Source organism: Boleophthalmus pectinirostris, unplaced genomic scaffold (assembly GCF_026225935.1).
Source record: "Boleophthalmus pectinirostris isolate CB_2022bp ecotype Guang Dong unplaced genomic scaffold, ASM2622593v1 HiC_scaffold_2, whole genome shotgun sequence".
NCBI lineage: Eukaryota > Metazoa > Chordata > Actinopteri > Gobiiformes > Gobiidae > Boleophthalmus > Boleophthalmus pectinirostris.
Window position 1 is genome coordinate 35,503,821 of NW_026571152.1, and position 15,158 is coordinate 35,518,978.

Here is a 15,158-nt window from a genome sequence, read left to right on the forward strand (position 1 = left end):
CTGATATGTTATAATGTTGTTTCCTCATTAAAAACATTCCTGGTGTTGTGTTTTGTTTCATTTCATTCACACATGTTTAACACACAATATCCTGCATATTTACAGTAAGTTCTTCTCTCAGACTGAACACTGACACCTTGTTCCACCTTATGATGTCATGTGGTAATACAGGAAGTGCTCCATTGTGTTTAATAAACTCCATCCACCTTCACTAGAATCATTTGGATCGTTTCAGTCCAAGAATTTCCAACTCTACTGAACAAAATGTGAAAGGTAACTGTTAACTTCATGACATCACAAGGTGGAACAGAGCATTTTCAGTTTGGGAGATGTAGACAGACTAATAATAAAGAATTGCTCAAACATCCAGGTCTAACATGTGATGTAATTGTACCTATATATATGACGCAAGGCCCTTCTATGCTTAGACGGCATAAAATAGTGGCAAACTTTCATCCACTTTCACGATGAGGACTTCTACTTTCACTCACAGTAGTTTCAGTGTTAAAGGGCCCATGTTACACTATTTTCTGATCTATGTTATAATGTTGTTTCCTCAAGCAAACATAAGCATACCTGGAGATGTGTTTCGTTTCATTCACACATGTTTAACACACAAATCCTGTATATTTAGGTTATTTTCTCAAACTGAAAATACTATGGCCCCGTCCACACTAGTACGTATTCGAGTCATTTTCGTTGTGGATGCAGTGTTCGTCCACACTAATCTGATTGAAAACGGCTCCAGAGACGGAATGATCTGATGCCACCAGCTCCCACAAATTCATCTGAGTACAGATCTGATTCGGCACTGTGTGGATGCCTGAAAACACTGAAACACCGACATAGGTCTATGCGCCACAATGTAATTTAGGGGCTAGAATTTGTCCATTCATATCCATATCATCTGTGTGTACGACCTGCAGACATATAATATCTGGAAAGTTTAATATGAACCATCTCCAACGCGTCAGAAGCACAGAACAGACTCACCATCAGCAGAACACCCCTATGTCACAGAAAAAAACACTCATATTCCACTGAGTCGTGTCTTTTAGTCCAACACAAGCTGAATCGCATCAGCGCACAATAGCGAGCAGTTTTTTTGAGCCTCATTTATGCCATATTATCCATGCGGTTTTAACGTTGTATTTCTGTAAAACGTAAACAAATATGCTCAAAGCTGTGTGGATAGGGAAGGCTTGCGGACACAGAAACGACGTGTCTGGACGCAGATCGTTTCTGCTACGGTGATACGCGGATTCGTTTCAGTGTAAACGTAGTCTATGTTCCACCTCGTGATGTCATGTGGTAAAACAAGAAGTGCTCCATTGTGTTTTTAAACTAGAATCTTTTGGATGCTTTTCTACTGAACAAAAGGTAAAAGGTAGCTGATTGTGATTGAAACAAAACACAACTCCAGGTCTGTTTTTGATGAGGTAACAACATTATAACATGGCTTAAAGGTGTATTGCGTAACTTTTACGGTAGAGGGTTCGCCACCTGTTTGACTCCATGTACATGTGTTACTGTTTTTTCATAGAATGTTCTCCAGTATGGCATTAAACAGCTCTATCTTAAAGGTATAGCTCAAAAATGTCCATGAAGATAGAAACGTTTAATACCAGACTGTGAAACATTCCAGACAAAGCAATAACATCTCCATGGAGGTCAAATTACAGGTCAGATCTGTGGAGAAGTGGCCACGCTCACAGTAATAATGTATGTTCTTGCGGTAGTTCTGAGAAAGAAAAAGAAACATGATTGAATAAATAAAAGATATATTCCTTTAATGCTGTACCGTGGAACTTCCCAGGCAATGCAATAACATCAAAAGGTATACTGCGGTCCAAAAGCAAGAAAAATGATCTGACGAATGCTTTTTTTGCCGAAACACTATTTAAAAAAAAAAAAAAAAAAAAAGCTTTTGGACATCGGCCATCTGAGTGCGCTATGCATTTTTTCACTTTTATACTGCTGCTCCTCGCATTTGCACCTCTATAAGAACTTTGGAGTGCGTTTTCTTTTTCATTTAATACTATAACATCGCCGTGGAGCAGGAGCAGCAGAAAGTTGCACAGTGCACCTTTTAAAGCTCACAAGAGTCAATTTTCAGCAGCTTTAAAATACAATCATCACATATTTCCTTCTATTATTCACTTCAATATCTTTCAAAAGAGAGTTCACAGTTGGCAACTCTTTGTTCTGCTGCGCCAGAAAGAAGTGCAAAATAATTAGAATTGTTTTCAGCTACATCAGGCAAAAATTGATTTTCTACGTCGACTAATTATCCCCTCTTTGCTTCAGGTAATGCTAATGATCGGGGCTGTATGTCTATATTTGAGCTATCACCATCGGCTCTGCGATAGAAGCGCTATTTTTAAACATCAAATTACGTTTATGACCTTGCAGATTCTGTGGTTCTTATCGCTTGTAAATGGATGATGTGTAAATGATGTATTATGTGTTAGGGCGAGGAATCACAGGGTCACTCACGGTTCGATACGATACTCGATACACGGCTCACGATACGATGTTATAATCCACATGATAATCGATATATTGTTCATGAAACTCTGTGGTATATTGTTGCTTTAAAAAAAAAAAAAAATCATTTAATCAACAATATTTCTAAGCATATTTACAATGAGTGCGTATACATGCACATCAGTATCCTGGTTATGATCGGGTTTTTTGAGTATCCCAGTTTCTTCATGGTGCATGTAAACGCAGTACCCCAGTTTCAGTAACCCGGTTATGGCAGTATCCCGGTTATCAGAAACCGGGTTGCTGTAGCTGGTTTATTCCGATAGTAACCGGGATACTGGTGCATGTATATGCAGTATCCCGGTTACTGCAACGTAAAGTTAAGTGCCAAAGTTAAGTGTGTCCAAAAGACACTTTCCAGTCTTTTCACCTCAACCAGTGTTGGGAAGGTTACTTTTAAAATGTATTCCCCTACAGATTATAGATTACATACCCCAAAATGTAGTTTGTAACATAATCCATTAAATTACTTAAAGTGAGTAACGTAATCTGATTACTTTGGATTACTTAATATTGTCATGCCTTTTAAAACTACATGAATGTAGAAACCACATCCTGAAAATTCTTGTTTGTTCTTTTCAAATTGTCTGTTGAGCCCAAGTCTCCATGAATAAGCAACTGTTTACTGTAGAGAAACAAAGACCAGGAAATCTTAACATAAATTTTGTCTGCTAAAAGAGAATAAAAAGCCCAGTCTTTCCATAACCATATTAAAAATATTATTGATAGAGAAATTATTCTTATATGAGATCACCTTAAATTATGTCCAACCTACTATTAGGTATCATTGTTTATGGTTTAGTCCTGGTTTTAGTCCTGGTGTTAGTTCTCGTTTAGAGGCGCACAGGAGGAAGCGCGGTCTACACAGTGTACGCGAGAAAACACGGTCCACACTCGGCGCGCTGGAGAATGACGGTGGTCCGCGCGTTCTCAGGTTGATGACGATGATGAAGCTGTGTGTTTGTGTTTGTGTGTGTTTGTGTGCATGTCCCCTCATGTGGCAGGTCACTATAGGACAGTAGTGCAGACATCATGAGTCTATGCAGTTTGTTTTCATCAGTGCCAGTAGCTCCGGTTTGACATTTAAGTTGTAGGCGATTTTATATTTGTTATTTTTTTTTATATCTCATGTCGGGAGAAGAATTTCTAAGACACAAATGTGTTTTTACCTGTGCACTGCTGCCTCTGTTCTACTGGCTCTTAGACCTTGTCCATTGTGTGACTGACGCCGCCAACGTTAACATGACGTTTACATCGCTCTTACTGACACGTTCTGTGTGGGTTTTCGGCAATGAGTGGAATTACCGAAATAAAAAATAAATAAATGGGATGTAGCACAAAATGTGAAAACAGGAAAATACCGCCTTGTAATCCACTTATTTCAGCAAAGTAACTGTAATCCAATTACCACTCATTGAAACAGTAACTGTAACTGAATACAGTTACTCATAATTTGTACTCTGATTACGTAACGGCGGTACATGTAATCTGTTACTCCCCAACACTGACCACAACAGTAGCGACATAAAGTGACCAACATAAATAAAGTGACCAACATAAATAAAGTGACCTTATATGAGTGAAATAACTGTAAAATAAAGAGCTACGCTAAACCTGCACACGTACAATCTGCACTCGTGTGATCGCTGAAAAGCTAAAACATGAACTATCTCCTATACGATATACACACTTACCATCATTAGCACCTCCTCTGTCACAGAAAGAACACACATAATCCACTGAGTCGTGTCCTTTAGTCCAAAAGAAGCTGAATCGCATCAGCGACACAAGGAGCGAACTCTTTTTATCACTGCTAACAGTTTATGCTAATTAGCGATGCGGTCTTAAGTTTTGTTTCTGTAAAACGTAAACAAAGCTGAATTATATTATCAAACGGACTGGTGTGGCTCTATAGTAGTTATGGTTTATATATTGTAAAGTTGAGTTTATTTATGCAGAAGATTTAATGTGGGATTTAATTGTGGGAGATCTCGTAGCTCCTCACCTCTGGTTAAACCTCCCGAGCTTCCTCTGCTAAAGGAGCTCACGGTTTGTATTTTTCCTTGTTTAATAAATTGATTTAAGTACATTTTTGCACTTGCGCATTTGTAAGATTATGTCAAGAAACCGGGATACTCCATTTGATCATGTATATGCGAATATGAGTATCCCGGTTTCTCAGTGCGCATGTATACGCAGTAACCCGAATACTGACATAACCGGGATATGGCTAATAACTGGGTTACTGATGTGCATGTATATGCACTCAATGAGTTTTTCTCTCAGACTCAACACTGACACTCTGTTCCACCTTGTGATGTCATGTGGTAATACAGGAAGTGCTCCATTGTGTTTAATAAACTCCATACACCTTCACTAGAATCATTTGGATCATTTCAGTCCAAGAATTTCCAACTCTACTGAACAAAATGTAAAAGGTCATTGTTAACTTCATGACATCACAAGGTGGAACAGAGCATTCTGAGTTTGGGAGAGGTAGGCAGACTAATAATAAAGGATTACCCAAACATCCAGGTCTACCATGTTGATGTAACTGTACCTATATATATGATGCAAGACCCTTAGACGGCATAAAATAATGCCAAACTTTGATCCACTTTCACGATGAGGACTTCTACTTTCACACTCTGTAGTTTCAACGTTAAAGGGCCCATGTTACGCAATTTTCTGATCTGTTTTAATGTTGTTTCCTCATCAAAAACAGACCCGGAGTTTTTGTTTGTTGTGTTTAACACACAAACCCTGCACATTAAGTTTTTCTCTTGTGTTTTTAAACTCCACACACCTTCACTAGAATCATTTGGATAATTTCAGCTTTGGAATTTTCTATCGCTACTAAACGAAAGGTAAAAGGAGCTGTTAACTTGAAAACTACTGCTTCATGACATTACAAGGTGGAATAACATTTGAGATTTGGAGATGTACAAACAAATAGAAACTGTAAACAAGTATGTGTGTTTCAAAGTTTATGTTATTAGGTTCTTTTTTCAGACCAAGAGTTTGTTTGTAGTTTTCTTCCTCATAGTGGTCGCCTGAGTCTGAGGAAGATCACAGGGAGCAGTCAAAACTGTGAGGTATGAAAACAAACTCTTGGTCTGAAAAAAGAACCTCATAACATGACAGAAAACATGACGGAAGACCAAATTAACCTCACTGGACTATGTGATTCAGAGTAGTTAGCACCTCTGATAAGACAGTGTCCACCAGCGTCTGACCAGAACTGAAGAAGCAGCTTGACAGAATCGAATTTCTCCTTTGCGCTGGAGATGTGGACAGACTAATAATAAAGGATTAATCAAACATGTGTAAATGAAACAGAACACATCTCCACAACTTGGCCAACGATACTGTATCACCAAATCCCTTAACTGGTTTTAACTTGACTTTACTGTTTATTTATTTATATTTTATTAATTTATTTATTAGAATTATTATTAGAAAGAATGTTGATTGTTCTGTTAATTGATCTCTGTCTGCTTCACTGTGTTATTGTTCTTTCAGTGTACAGCACTTTGTAAACCGTGTTTTTAAAAGTGCTCCATAATTAAAGAGTTATTTATTTAAAGGCACATATTTCTAGTGGAGATCCCGCCATCTGCTTGTCTCCGTGGAAGTGTTATTGCTTTGTCGTGGTCAGCCCAATGGTCCCACAGCTCTGTGTTCCCTCATTTCTAAGGCTTGTCTTATTTCTAAGATTTTTCATAAAATTAAACTCAAGTCAAGTCATTTTTATTTTTATACTGCATTTAAAGGGAAATTCAGAGTCACACCAACCTAGGATCCTTTGCACCACGACCTCTACATTACATTAATTAATTAATTCATTCATTCATTACTTAATTAATCATTGTATTTATATAGCGCTTTTCAAGACACCCAAAGCACTTTACAGTTCATTATTCACTAATACTACTGCTACTGCTACTGTAGCCACAGCTGCCTTGGGACAAACTGACGGAAGTGCAGCTGCCAATTGGACCCCCGATCCACCACCAACACTCACACACCACTTTCTTACTAGGCAATGTGGGTGGCGTGTCTTGCCTAAGAACACAACAACAGTTTTTTTAGTTTGTTTTGTTTTTGTTTTTTTGTGACTGGGGCCCACTATGGCACCAGGCCTGGCCCTGCTTGGCTTCTGAAATCTGACGAGATCAAGGTTTGACAAGCCAATGTGGCCACATCTGTAGTCAGCTGCTGCTGGAGAATCGGTTGGGTGTAATTAATGACCAAATTGGGAAAAATAGGAATAAATTCTGATGCAAATTGATGATAAAGGAAATGTGGGAACACAGGGCCTAATTATTGGAAGAAAAAAACAACAACAACAACTTAGAAATGAGGGAACATAGGCATGCTCCTGCTTTGTCTAGAATGTTCCACGGTGTAGATTAAACTTATCTATCACGAGGGAGACAAGCAGGTTACAGCACTACGCCGCATTACAATTCAAATCTGTGGAGAGTCGCCCCTACTCACAGAACAAATGATAGATGCACAGTATATGTATAATGTCGCACCATGGGACATTTCAGGCACAGCAATAGCATCTCATCTAGTATCATGATGCATCAATATTAATCTTTTTGCAACGCCCTAATACATATAGAGGGCTTTTTTTTTTTTTTTTTTTTTTTTTTGAGCATGGAATTGGTGTTCTGAGTGCCATAATTTTATCCAACATCTGTGCCTCCTCTGAATCCTTCTAAACAGATCCGAGCACGTCCACCCCCTGTTTTCTCTGGCTAACTATCCCCAGTTAGTATTCACCACAGCGCCTGCCTGTATTGGCTTGGTCTGTATCCAGGATGAGAAAATAACGCCATTGTGCTGTTCCTGTAGGCGGTGACGGCTGCTTTGTAGTGGACAAGATGACGGGCCAGGTGGCGACCACGGGACTGGTGCTTCAGAGGGACAGGGAGTATGTGTTGAGCGTGGTGGCTCTTGACGGCATGGGGACCCGCAGTGCCCCCGCTATGCTCTCGGTGGTGGCAGGGGCCCGGGCGCCGCAGTTCAGCAACACCAGCTATGTCATCGCCATCCCGGAAAACACGCCTGAAGGACAACCGTGAGTCCCACACAAACACTCCAAACAGCACGCCCAAATATGTCTCTGTGTGTGTAAGTGTCCAAGGAAATGTGACAGCGCTGGCTTAATAAACGGGAAAATGTCTACAGTTAATTTCTACAGTAAATAGTCACATTGTTTTGTTTTAACCATAGACTGTATATATCAGGGGTCGGCAACCTTAAATTACAGTGGTCGGCAAGTGCGTTTTACATTTCACAACACACATTAACAAGTTTGAAAACAAAATTACATTTAAAATACACTTTTACATCTTGAAAACAAATTTACCATTTCATAAACCACATTTGCCACTGTGCAAATAAATTTACAAAAAACAAAACATTTGTACAAGCGGCGCATGTGGCAAAAACACAAATACAAACCATTTAAATACAAAGACCTTTTTCTCAACGGCCAGAAGTGTCGTGATGTAGGGTAAACGTAACTTCCAGTTAATGCTTTTCTGTGGCAAAATATCTGTGGAAATGTCTTGCGTATTTTCCACCACCTTCATAAATCTGCCCCATCACCAAATCTTCAACAAGATCTGCAAAGAACATACTCTGTCCATGAAAAATTTATCCACACAAGGTATCAAGATAAGAAAAACGAAAGCTTAAAGGCAAACGACGAAGCATTATTGAACTAACATTATCATTTCCACTTTTTAGGACGTTCCAACTTTGTTCATTTGTTTCAGGGGTTTGTATTTGTGTTTTTGCCACGTGTAAATTTGTCTCAGCACTTGTACAAATGTTTTGTGTTTGGTAAATGTGTTTTATGAAACTTGGAATGTGTTTTCAAGATGTAAATGTGTATTTTAAATCTAATTTTGTTTTCAAACTTGTTAATGTGTGTTGTGAAATGTAAAAGTGTTTTGCACTTGCCGGCCACCGTATTAAATACTCAAAGAGCCATTTGGAGCGTCTCCCACAGAAAAGAAAACACCAGGAGCCACAAAACCCTTTTGAGTCTAAAACACTACATATCACTTTTTTACCTGTATGCTCTTGGTAAAAGACTATAGTGTGTTGCATTTATGAAAACAATGAAATGCTACAGAGAATATATGTCCGTACATATATATGGTCTATGCATACGACCTGCAGACATATAATCTTTGAAAAGTTTAACATGAACCATCTCCAACGCGACAGAAGCACAGAACAGACTCACCATCAGCAGAACATCCTCTGTCACAGAAAGAAAACTCATACTCCATGAATTTATGGCTAATTTGCATAAACTATAAGCGCTTTTTGTGTCGCTGATGCAGTCCGACAGAAGTTAACTGCATCAGTGACACAAAGAGTGCTTATAGTTTATGCAAATTAGCCATGTGGTTTTAAGTTTAAGTAACTGTAAAACGTAAACAAATGTGCACAAAGTTGCATTAAACACATTATTACTCAATGTCTATTTGAGTTCCCCTCATAGGACATAAAAATCCAAACTAAATTATTCACCCGCAGCAAACCAAAACTGCCGTCTGCTTCTGTGTTCCAGCATCATTTAATTGCGTGTAGTTCCACATGTTCTAGTCTTATCAGCCGTGAAAGTCAATGAATCTGCCCACGTAGCATTAAACGTTCTGTTTTCTTCAGAAACTTTTCTTTGGATTTATCCATCATTTACGTACCAGGGGTCGAAAAGCTCAATAAATCATGGTGCTGGTGTAGGACCTGGTAAATCCAGGTTGCCAGATCTGTGCCGGGTATCGCACATCGGTGGCTTTGACGCATATTTTCAGCGACAAAAATATTAAAAACATTTTATTTGAATATTACAGGATGACCATTGTCTACAAATGTAGAATTACATTTAAAAATGAACAAACTGAAATAAAAGTACATTGTAATTAAATACTCATTATTTATTTTCCAAGTCACAGGGAACCACAACAAAAGGATAAAAGAGCCGCATGTGGCTCCAGAGCCGCAGGTTGCCGACCCCTGGTATACAGTGTATAAAAAGACATCGCTAACCCGCTACGTTCCAAAAAAGTCAGCATGGGGGCGCTTCCCAGCTCCATCGACTCTGGCTTGACTCCTGGTGTTTTTATTTCACTATTTTGTCCATAAACAAATTCCTATAATATGGAACTCGGCTCCAAATTCACCTTTATAACTGCCAGCCTCGTTGAGCTTCATTTGACTGCAGCTGTCACACTTCCTTTGTCCTTTTTTTATACAGTCTCTGGTTTTAACTGTGTTGAACTCAGAAAAATAGTTACTTGTGGGAGAGTTTATATGGATTATTGAAAGTAAAAAAGGTCAGTGTGATGTAAATGTTAAAAAAGTTGCTTAGTATACTCATTTTGTAATAAACAACAAGCATATTTTGGTTGAAATTTTTAGCATTTTCCATTTAAGGTCTCGAGTAACCTTTAGATAAGGGTAGATAGAATCATGTTTAAAGTAACACCGGCTATGTCATCGCCATCCCAGAAAACACGCCTGAAGGACAACTGTGAGTCCCACACAAACACTCAAAACAGCACACGCAAATATGTCTCTGTGTGTGTAAGTGTCCAAGGAAATGTGACAGCTTTGGCTTAGTAAGCAGGGGAAAAATGTCTACAGTTAATTTCTACTGTAAAGGGTCACATTGTTGTTTTAATTTGCGTTAACTTAAGCTTTCAAAAGCTCTGAAACAACTGTATTCTAAATCTGTTTCTCAGGCTCCGTCCACACTAGTACGTATTCGAGTTGTTTTGTTATGAATGCAGTGTTCGTCCACACTAATCCGATTGAAAACGGCTCCAGAGACGGAACGATCTGGTGCCGCCAGCTCCCACGAATTCAGTTGAGTACGGATCTGATCAGGCACAGTGTGGACGCCTGAAAACTCTGATACGCTGATGTAGGTCTATGCGCCACGAAGTAATTCACCGCCAAAACACTAAGAGGCTAGAATATATGTCCATTAGAGATGCACGGATGGGCTATTTTTTTTAAAACTCATCATCCGCCCGCGTCCATTTTGCACGAAGGTTTTCAAAACCGCAACCCGCCACGATTGATTTTAGATTTTAGAACAATCATACAGCAAACAAACTAAGGAGCCTCGATAAAAATGCAAACTATAGCTCATTCATTCCAAAATTCGCTCAGCGTGTATGTTCGCATTCTTAATTGTCCGTAACAACCCCAGACTTACCTGGTTTTCTTGCGCAGCTAATTAATTGACAACATTTTTCAACTAGGTTATTTTTGAACCTTCTTGCCTTCGTGTTGGATGTTGTTACATTCTGAATATTCTGCCATTGCCCGATGTTATTTCAAAGTCATAGCCTCACTCCATCGGTCTTTCTTTAAGTTTAAATACCCGAGTGGCAGTCTACGCTATAAAGTCTGCGTGTTTTAAAATATATCTGATATCGAAACAAACAAAAAAAAGCATAACTAAATAAATATGGCCCTATGCCACTTACGTGTTGGCAAACGCTGAAATAAATTGAAATAATAAATAAACTGCATATAATATGGCCTCATAAACCTTAGGCATCAATAACCCGACACAACCTTAAACTTCGAACATAAAAACCACTAATTAAGGATAAGTAACTTCAACTACAAGCATAGACAATGAGACTCGCTTTTCAGATGTAGGTAATAATACTAACACTTTTTTTTTTTTTTTTTTTTTTTTTTAGTAGTTAAACCGCCACCCGCCCGAATTTAATTAAAATATAGTCAATATATGCATCTCATGTTCATTCATATATACGATCTGTGCGTACGACCTGCAGACGTATAATCTCTGAAAAGTTTAACATGAACCATCTCCAACGTGATAGAAGCACAGAACAGACTCACCATCAGCAGAACACCCCTCTGTCGTGTTTCTGTCGTGTCCTTTAGTCCGACAGAAGCTGAACCGCATCAGCGCACAATAGCTGAGAGCTGTTTTTTGATCTCTTAGTTTATGCAAATTAGCCATGTGGTTTTACGTTTCGTTTCTGTAAAACGTAAACAAATATGCTCAAAGCTGTGTGGATAGGGAAGGCTTGCGGACACAGAAACGACGTGTCTGGACGCAGATCGTTTCGGATACAGTGATACGGTGATATACGGATTCGTTTAAGTGTAATCGTAGTCTCATTTAGACGTTCCTATTTACCCGGGACAGTCCCAGTTTTGAGTCCTGTGTCCCCTGTCCCAGCAGATTTATTCAAAACCACTGATTTGTCCCAGTTTTATATAAGAAATGTCCCAGGTGTTGCTATTTTTGAGCATTCGGATCCCTGCCAACACCAAAGAGAGGCATAAATTGTCACTTGTTTAGGTAAAATACAGAAAAGCTGCTTAAAAATGAACAAAACACAAAGAAAATGTGACTATACCGACTCACATTAGTGCCGACTACAGAACAGTTTTACATAATTTCACACTCGTTTCACAATTTTATTATTACCAACCACCCCAAACCAGGGATGCCCCAGTTTGAAAATCTGGTCACCCCAGTCACAGCAAATAATCACCGGTGCCACTGCAAAGATTACATTCTACTATGTAAACAAGCACTGCTCTGACATCCTTTGTGAACTCTTAAAACCTTTAAAAGAGCTATATATTTTCATAGTTCATGTGACAGTCAGATCTGATTAAATCTGAGCTTAATGTGCTTCTTTACGGTCACCTCTCTGCTCAGGGCTCAGTGCTCAGCTCACAGGCGAGTTGTGAGCGTCAAATAAGATGCAGTGCGGTTACAGCGGTATCGGCTCTTGGTATCAGCAGCACATTGATGAGTACTGGGAGTATGGGAGCCCAAATTATCAATGACACAACTTTTTACGTCAAACTCAAGTTTCTCTATCACTGCAAAGGTGATAGAGAGGAAGGTTCGTCAAATGCTTTTCTCCATGGAGTGTTTCTTCATGGAGTTAGGCTGGCTGGCGCCACCTAATCCCTCCTCTCAATTTCATTTCTCTCAAGCAACTAGGTCAGAAATCGGAATACACTAGAACCCCGGAAGTGCAAGTTCGGGCACCAGCCAATCAGCAAAGAGTCATACATTCTGTGTTGGCAACGATTCCCAAGATCGAGGATTAAAAGCCGGAACAAAGACAATGTTTGGTGAATTTTATCAAGGGGAAAGACGTTATTGCCCTTCTTCCTATGGAATTTGGGAAAAGCTTAATATCCCAGTTTGCTCCGATAGCAGCGCATTACATACGTCACGACCAAATAGCAGCGAGTGATTCAATAAAAAAAGTACCCGCCTACTGTCGAGCGAACTAATCCTAATGCTGCGAGGTCAGACTGTTTCCATGAAGTGGAATCATGAATAAGGCTAGGAGATGTTAATGCATTGTTTGGAATGTTTCACCGCTTCTGTCTTCATGGTGACCAAACCAGACCATGTTATAGGTCAGATCTGTGGAGAGGTGACCCGGGTGACAGTCAGATTACTTGTTTTTCTAGGTATTTTTGGGCTATGAAACCACCTGTAATTGAATAGATGTAAGACAGAGCTGTTTAATACGGAGTAAGAAAGCTTAGAGAAATATTTGTGTGCCTAGGATAGAAATCCATGCATATTTGGCTGTAGTTGAGCATAAAATAAATATTCGTAAACTCACGAATGAGTCCAGTCATACATAAAATGTGTTGTGTATGTTTTATCCAGCAGAATACTAAATGAAACGTTATGACATCAAGAATTACAATCATGAAATGAAAATTTATGATTATGCTTTCTTCAGTACGAATATGAATTCACAGACGCGACTCGACTGTCAAAAATACATCATCACTTCACAGGATTTATTTATTGAGCAGAAGAAACATTTATCGAGATGCTGGACTTTATGGACTGAACCAGGACTAAACCTGAAAACCAAAACCAAATATGCACAGATTTCCCAAATATGCATGAATTTCTTAGCATGATTCATCAACCGGTTTCACTTCGTGCAAACCGTCTGACCTCACAGCATAAGGATTCGTTCGCTCGATGGTAGGTGGGTACTTTTTTTATTTAACCACTCACTGCTATTTGGTCAAGACATATGTAATGCCCCAGAACACTCAGTGGTGTCCAAGTAATTGCCGGCTTCACAGCTCTTCGCTGATTGGCCGGTGAACGGTCTACAATTTCCGGGGTTCTTGTGTATTCCGATTCCTGGCCTAGTTGCTGGAGAGAAATGAAATTGAGCAGAGGCATTACGTGGCACCAGCCTGGCTATGGATTTCTATCATATGCACACAAATATTTCTGAAAGCTTTCTTACTCCATAGTTTAATGTCATACTGTGGAACATTCCAGGTAGAGTAATGGCATCTCCATAAAAGCAAACTGGTGATGGACCCCCAATCAAAAATTGACACAGTGCATCTTTAATCTGAGCTTTATTTTAACACAATCTGACCAGAAAGACCAGACTTAGTTGAAACTACAGAAGGTGAGTGGATTTGTCTGCCCCGAGAAAAGTGTAGTGGCTTAAATCTATGTTAAATGCATTTATCTGAAAGCCTCACTGTATAGAAAACAAGTCTGCGACCCTCTATTACGAATATGTTTCTATATGTGGTCCTCGGTGAAAGTTTGGACACCCCTGCCATCCCAAAAACACGCCTGAAGGACACAGCGAGTCCCACACACGCACTCAAAACAGCACCCAAATCTGTCTGTGTGTCTGTAACTGTCCAAGGCAATGTGACAGCGCTGGCTTAGTAAACAGCAGAAAGAAAAAACACGAATTTATTGTGTTTTGAAGGATTTTGTCTTAATTAAAACTATACAGACTATCCCATGTGGTTCTGCTCAAACAGTTATTATAGCCTCAGCTGGCGCAATTATCTAACAGAGAAAAATACAAAATAAAAAGAGTTGTGAATTTATTGTGTAAATAAAAGTACTGTCACTATCATAACTAGTTGTTGTCAAACTCCTGACAGATCCATAGGTGTAGGTTTATTCCAAGACTTACGCTAGAGAAATTAATTGGACACAGTAGCTCATGAGGAAAAAATAACAAGAGACTGGTGTAAATTATATAAATGTACAGTATATGTACAAGTAAAAATAAAAAATATATATATAGTAATACAAATTAGATTATATTACACTGTTTTCTGATCTATGTTATAATGTTTCCTCATCACAAATAAATCTGGAGTTATGTTTTGTTTTATTCACTCATGTTTAACACACAAATCCTGAATATTTAGTTTGAGTTCTTCTCTCAAACTGAAAACACCCTGTTCCACCTTATGATGCCATGTGGTAATTTACAGGAAGTGTTCTACTGTGTTTATCAACTCCATTCACCTTCACTAGAATCATTTGGATAATTTCAGACCTGGAATTGCACATCTCCACTGAACTGAAGGTAAAATTAAAATTAAAAAGTTAAATTAACTCTTCCAGACCCACGGTGGACATGTTTTACATAACCATGCAAAACTTTCCAACCATAAAACATAGAAATTTACATTTTTTTCCTTGAAAAGCTGACAGTTTTGGCTTTCCGAGCATATTTTTGGCATTATCCTACATCACATACATGCTGCGT

The 15,158-nt window shown here is 38.9% G+C and overlaps 1 protein-coding gene across 1 annotated transcript in view; it reads left to right on the plus strand.

The window, feature by feature from the left end:
* Positions 1–15,158, plus strand: part of LOC110165906 (neural-cadherin-like) — a 456,074-nt gene that overhangs the window by 115,346 nt on the left and 325,570 nt on the right. The window contains exon 3 of the mRNA XM_055155988.1: positions 7,411–7,636. Coding sequence (XP_055011963.1) covers positions 7,411–7,636 — 226 coding nt within the window. The remainder of the gene's footprint in view (positions 1–7,410; positions 7,637–15,158) is intronic.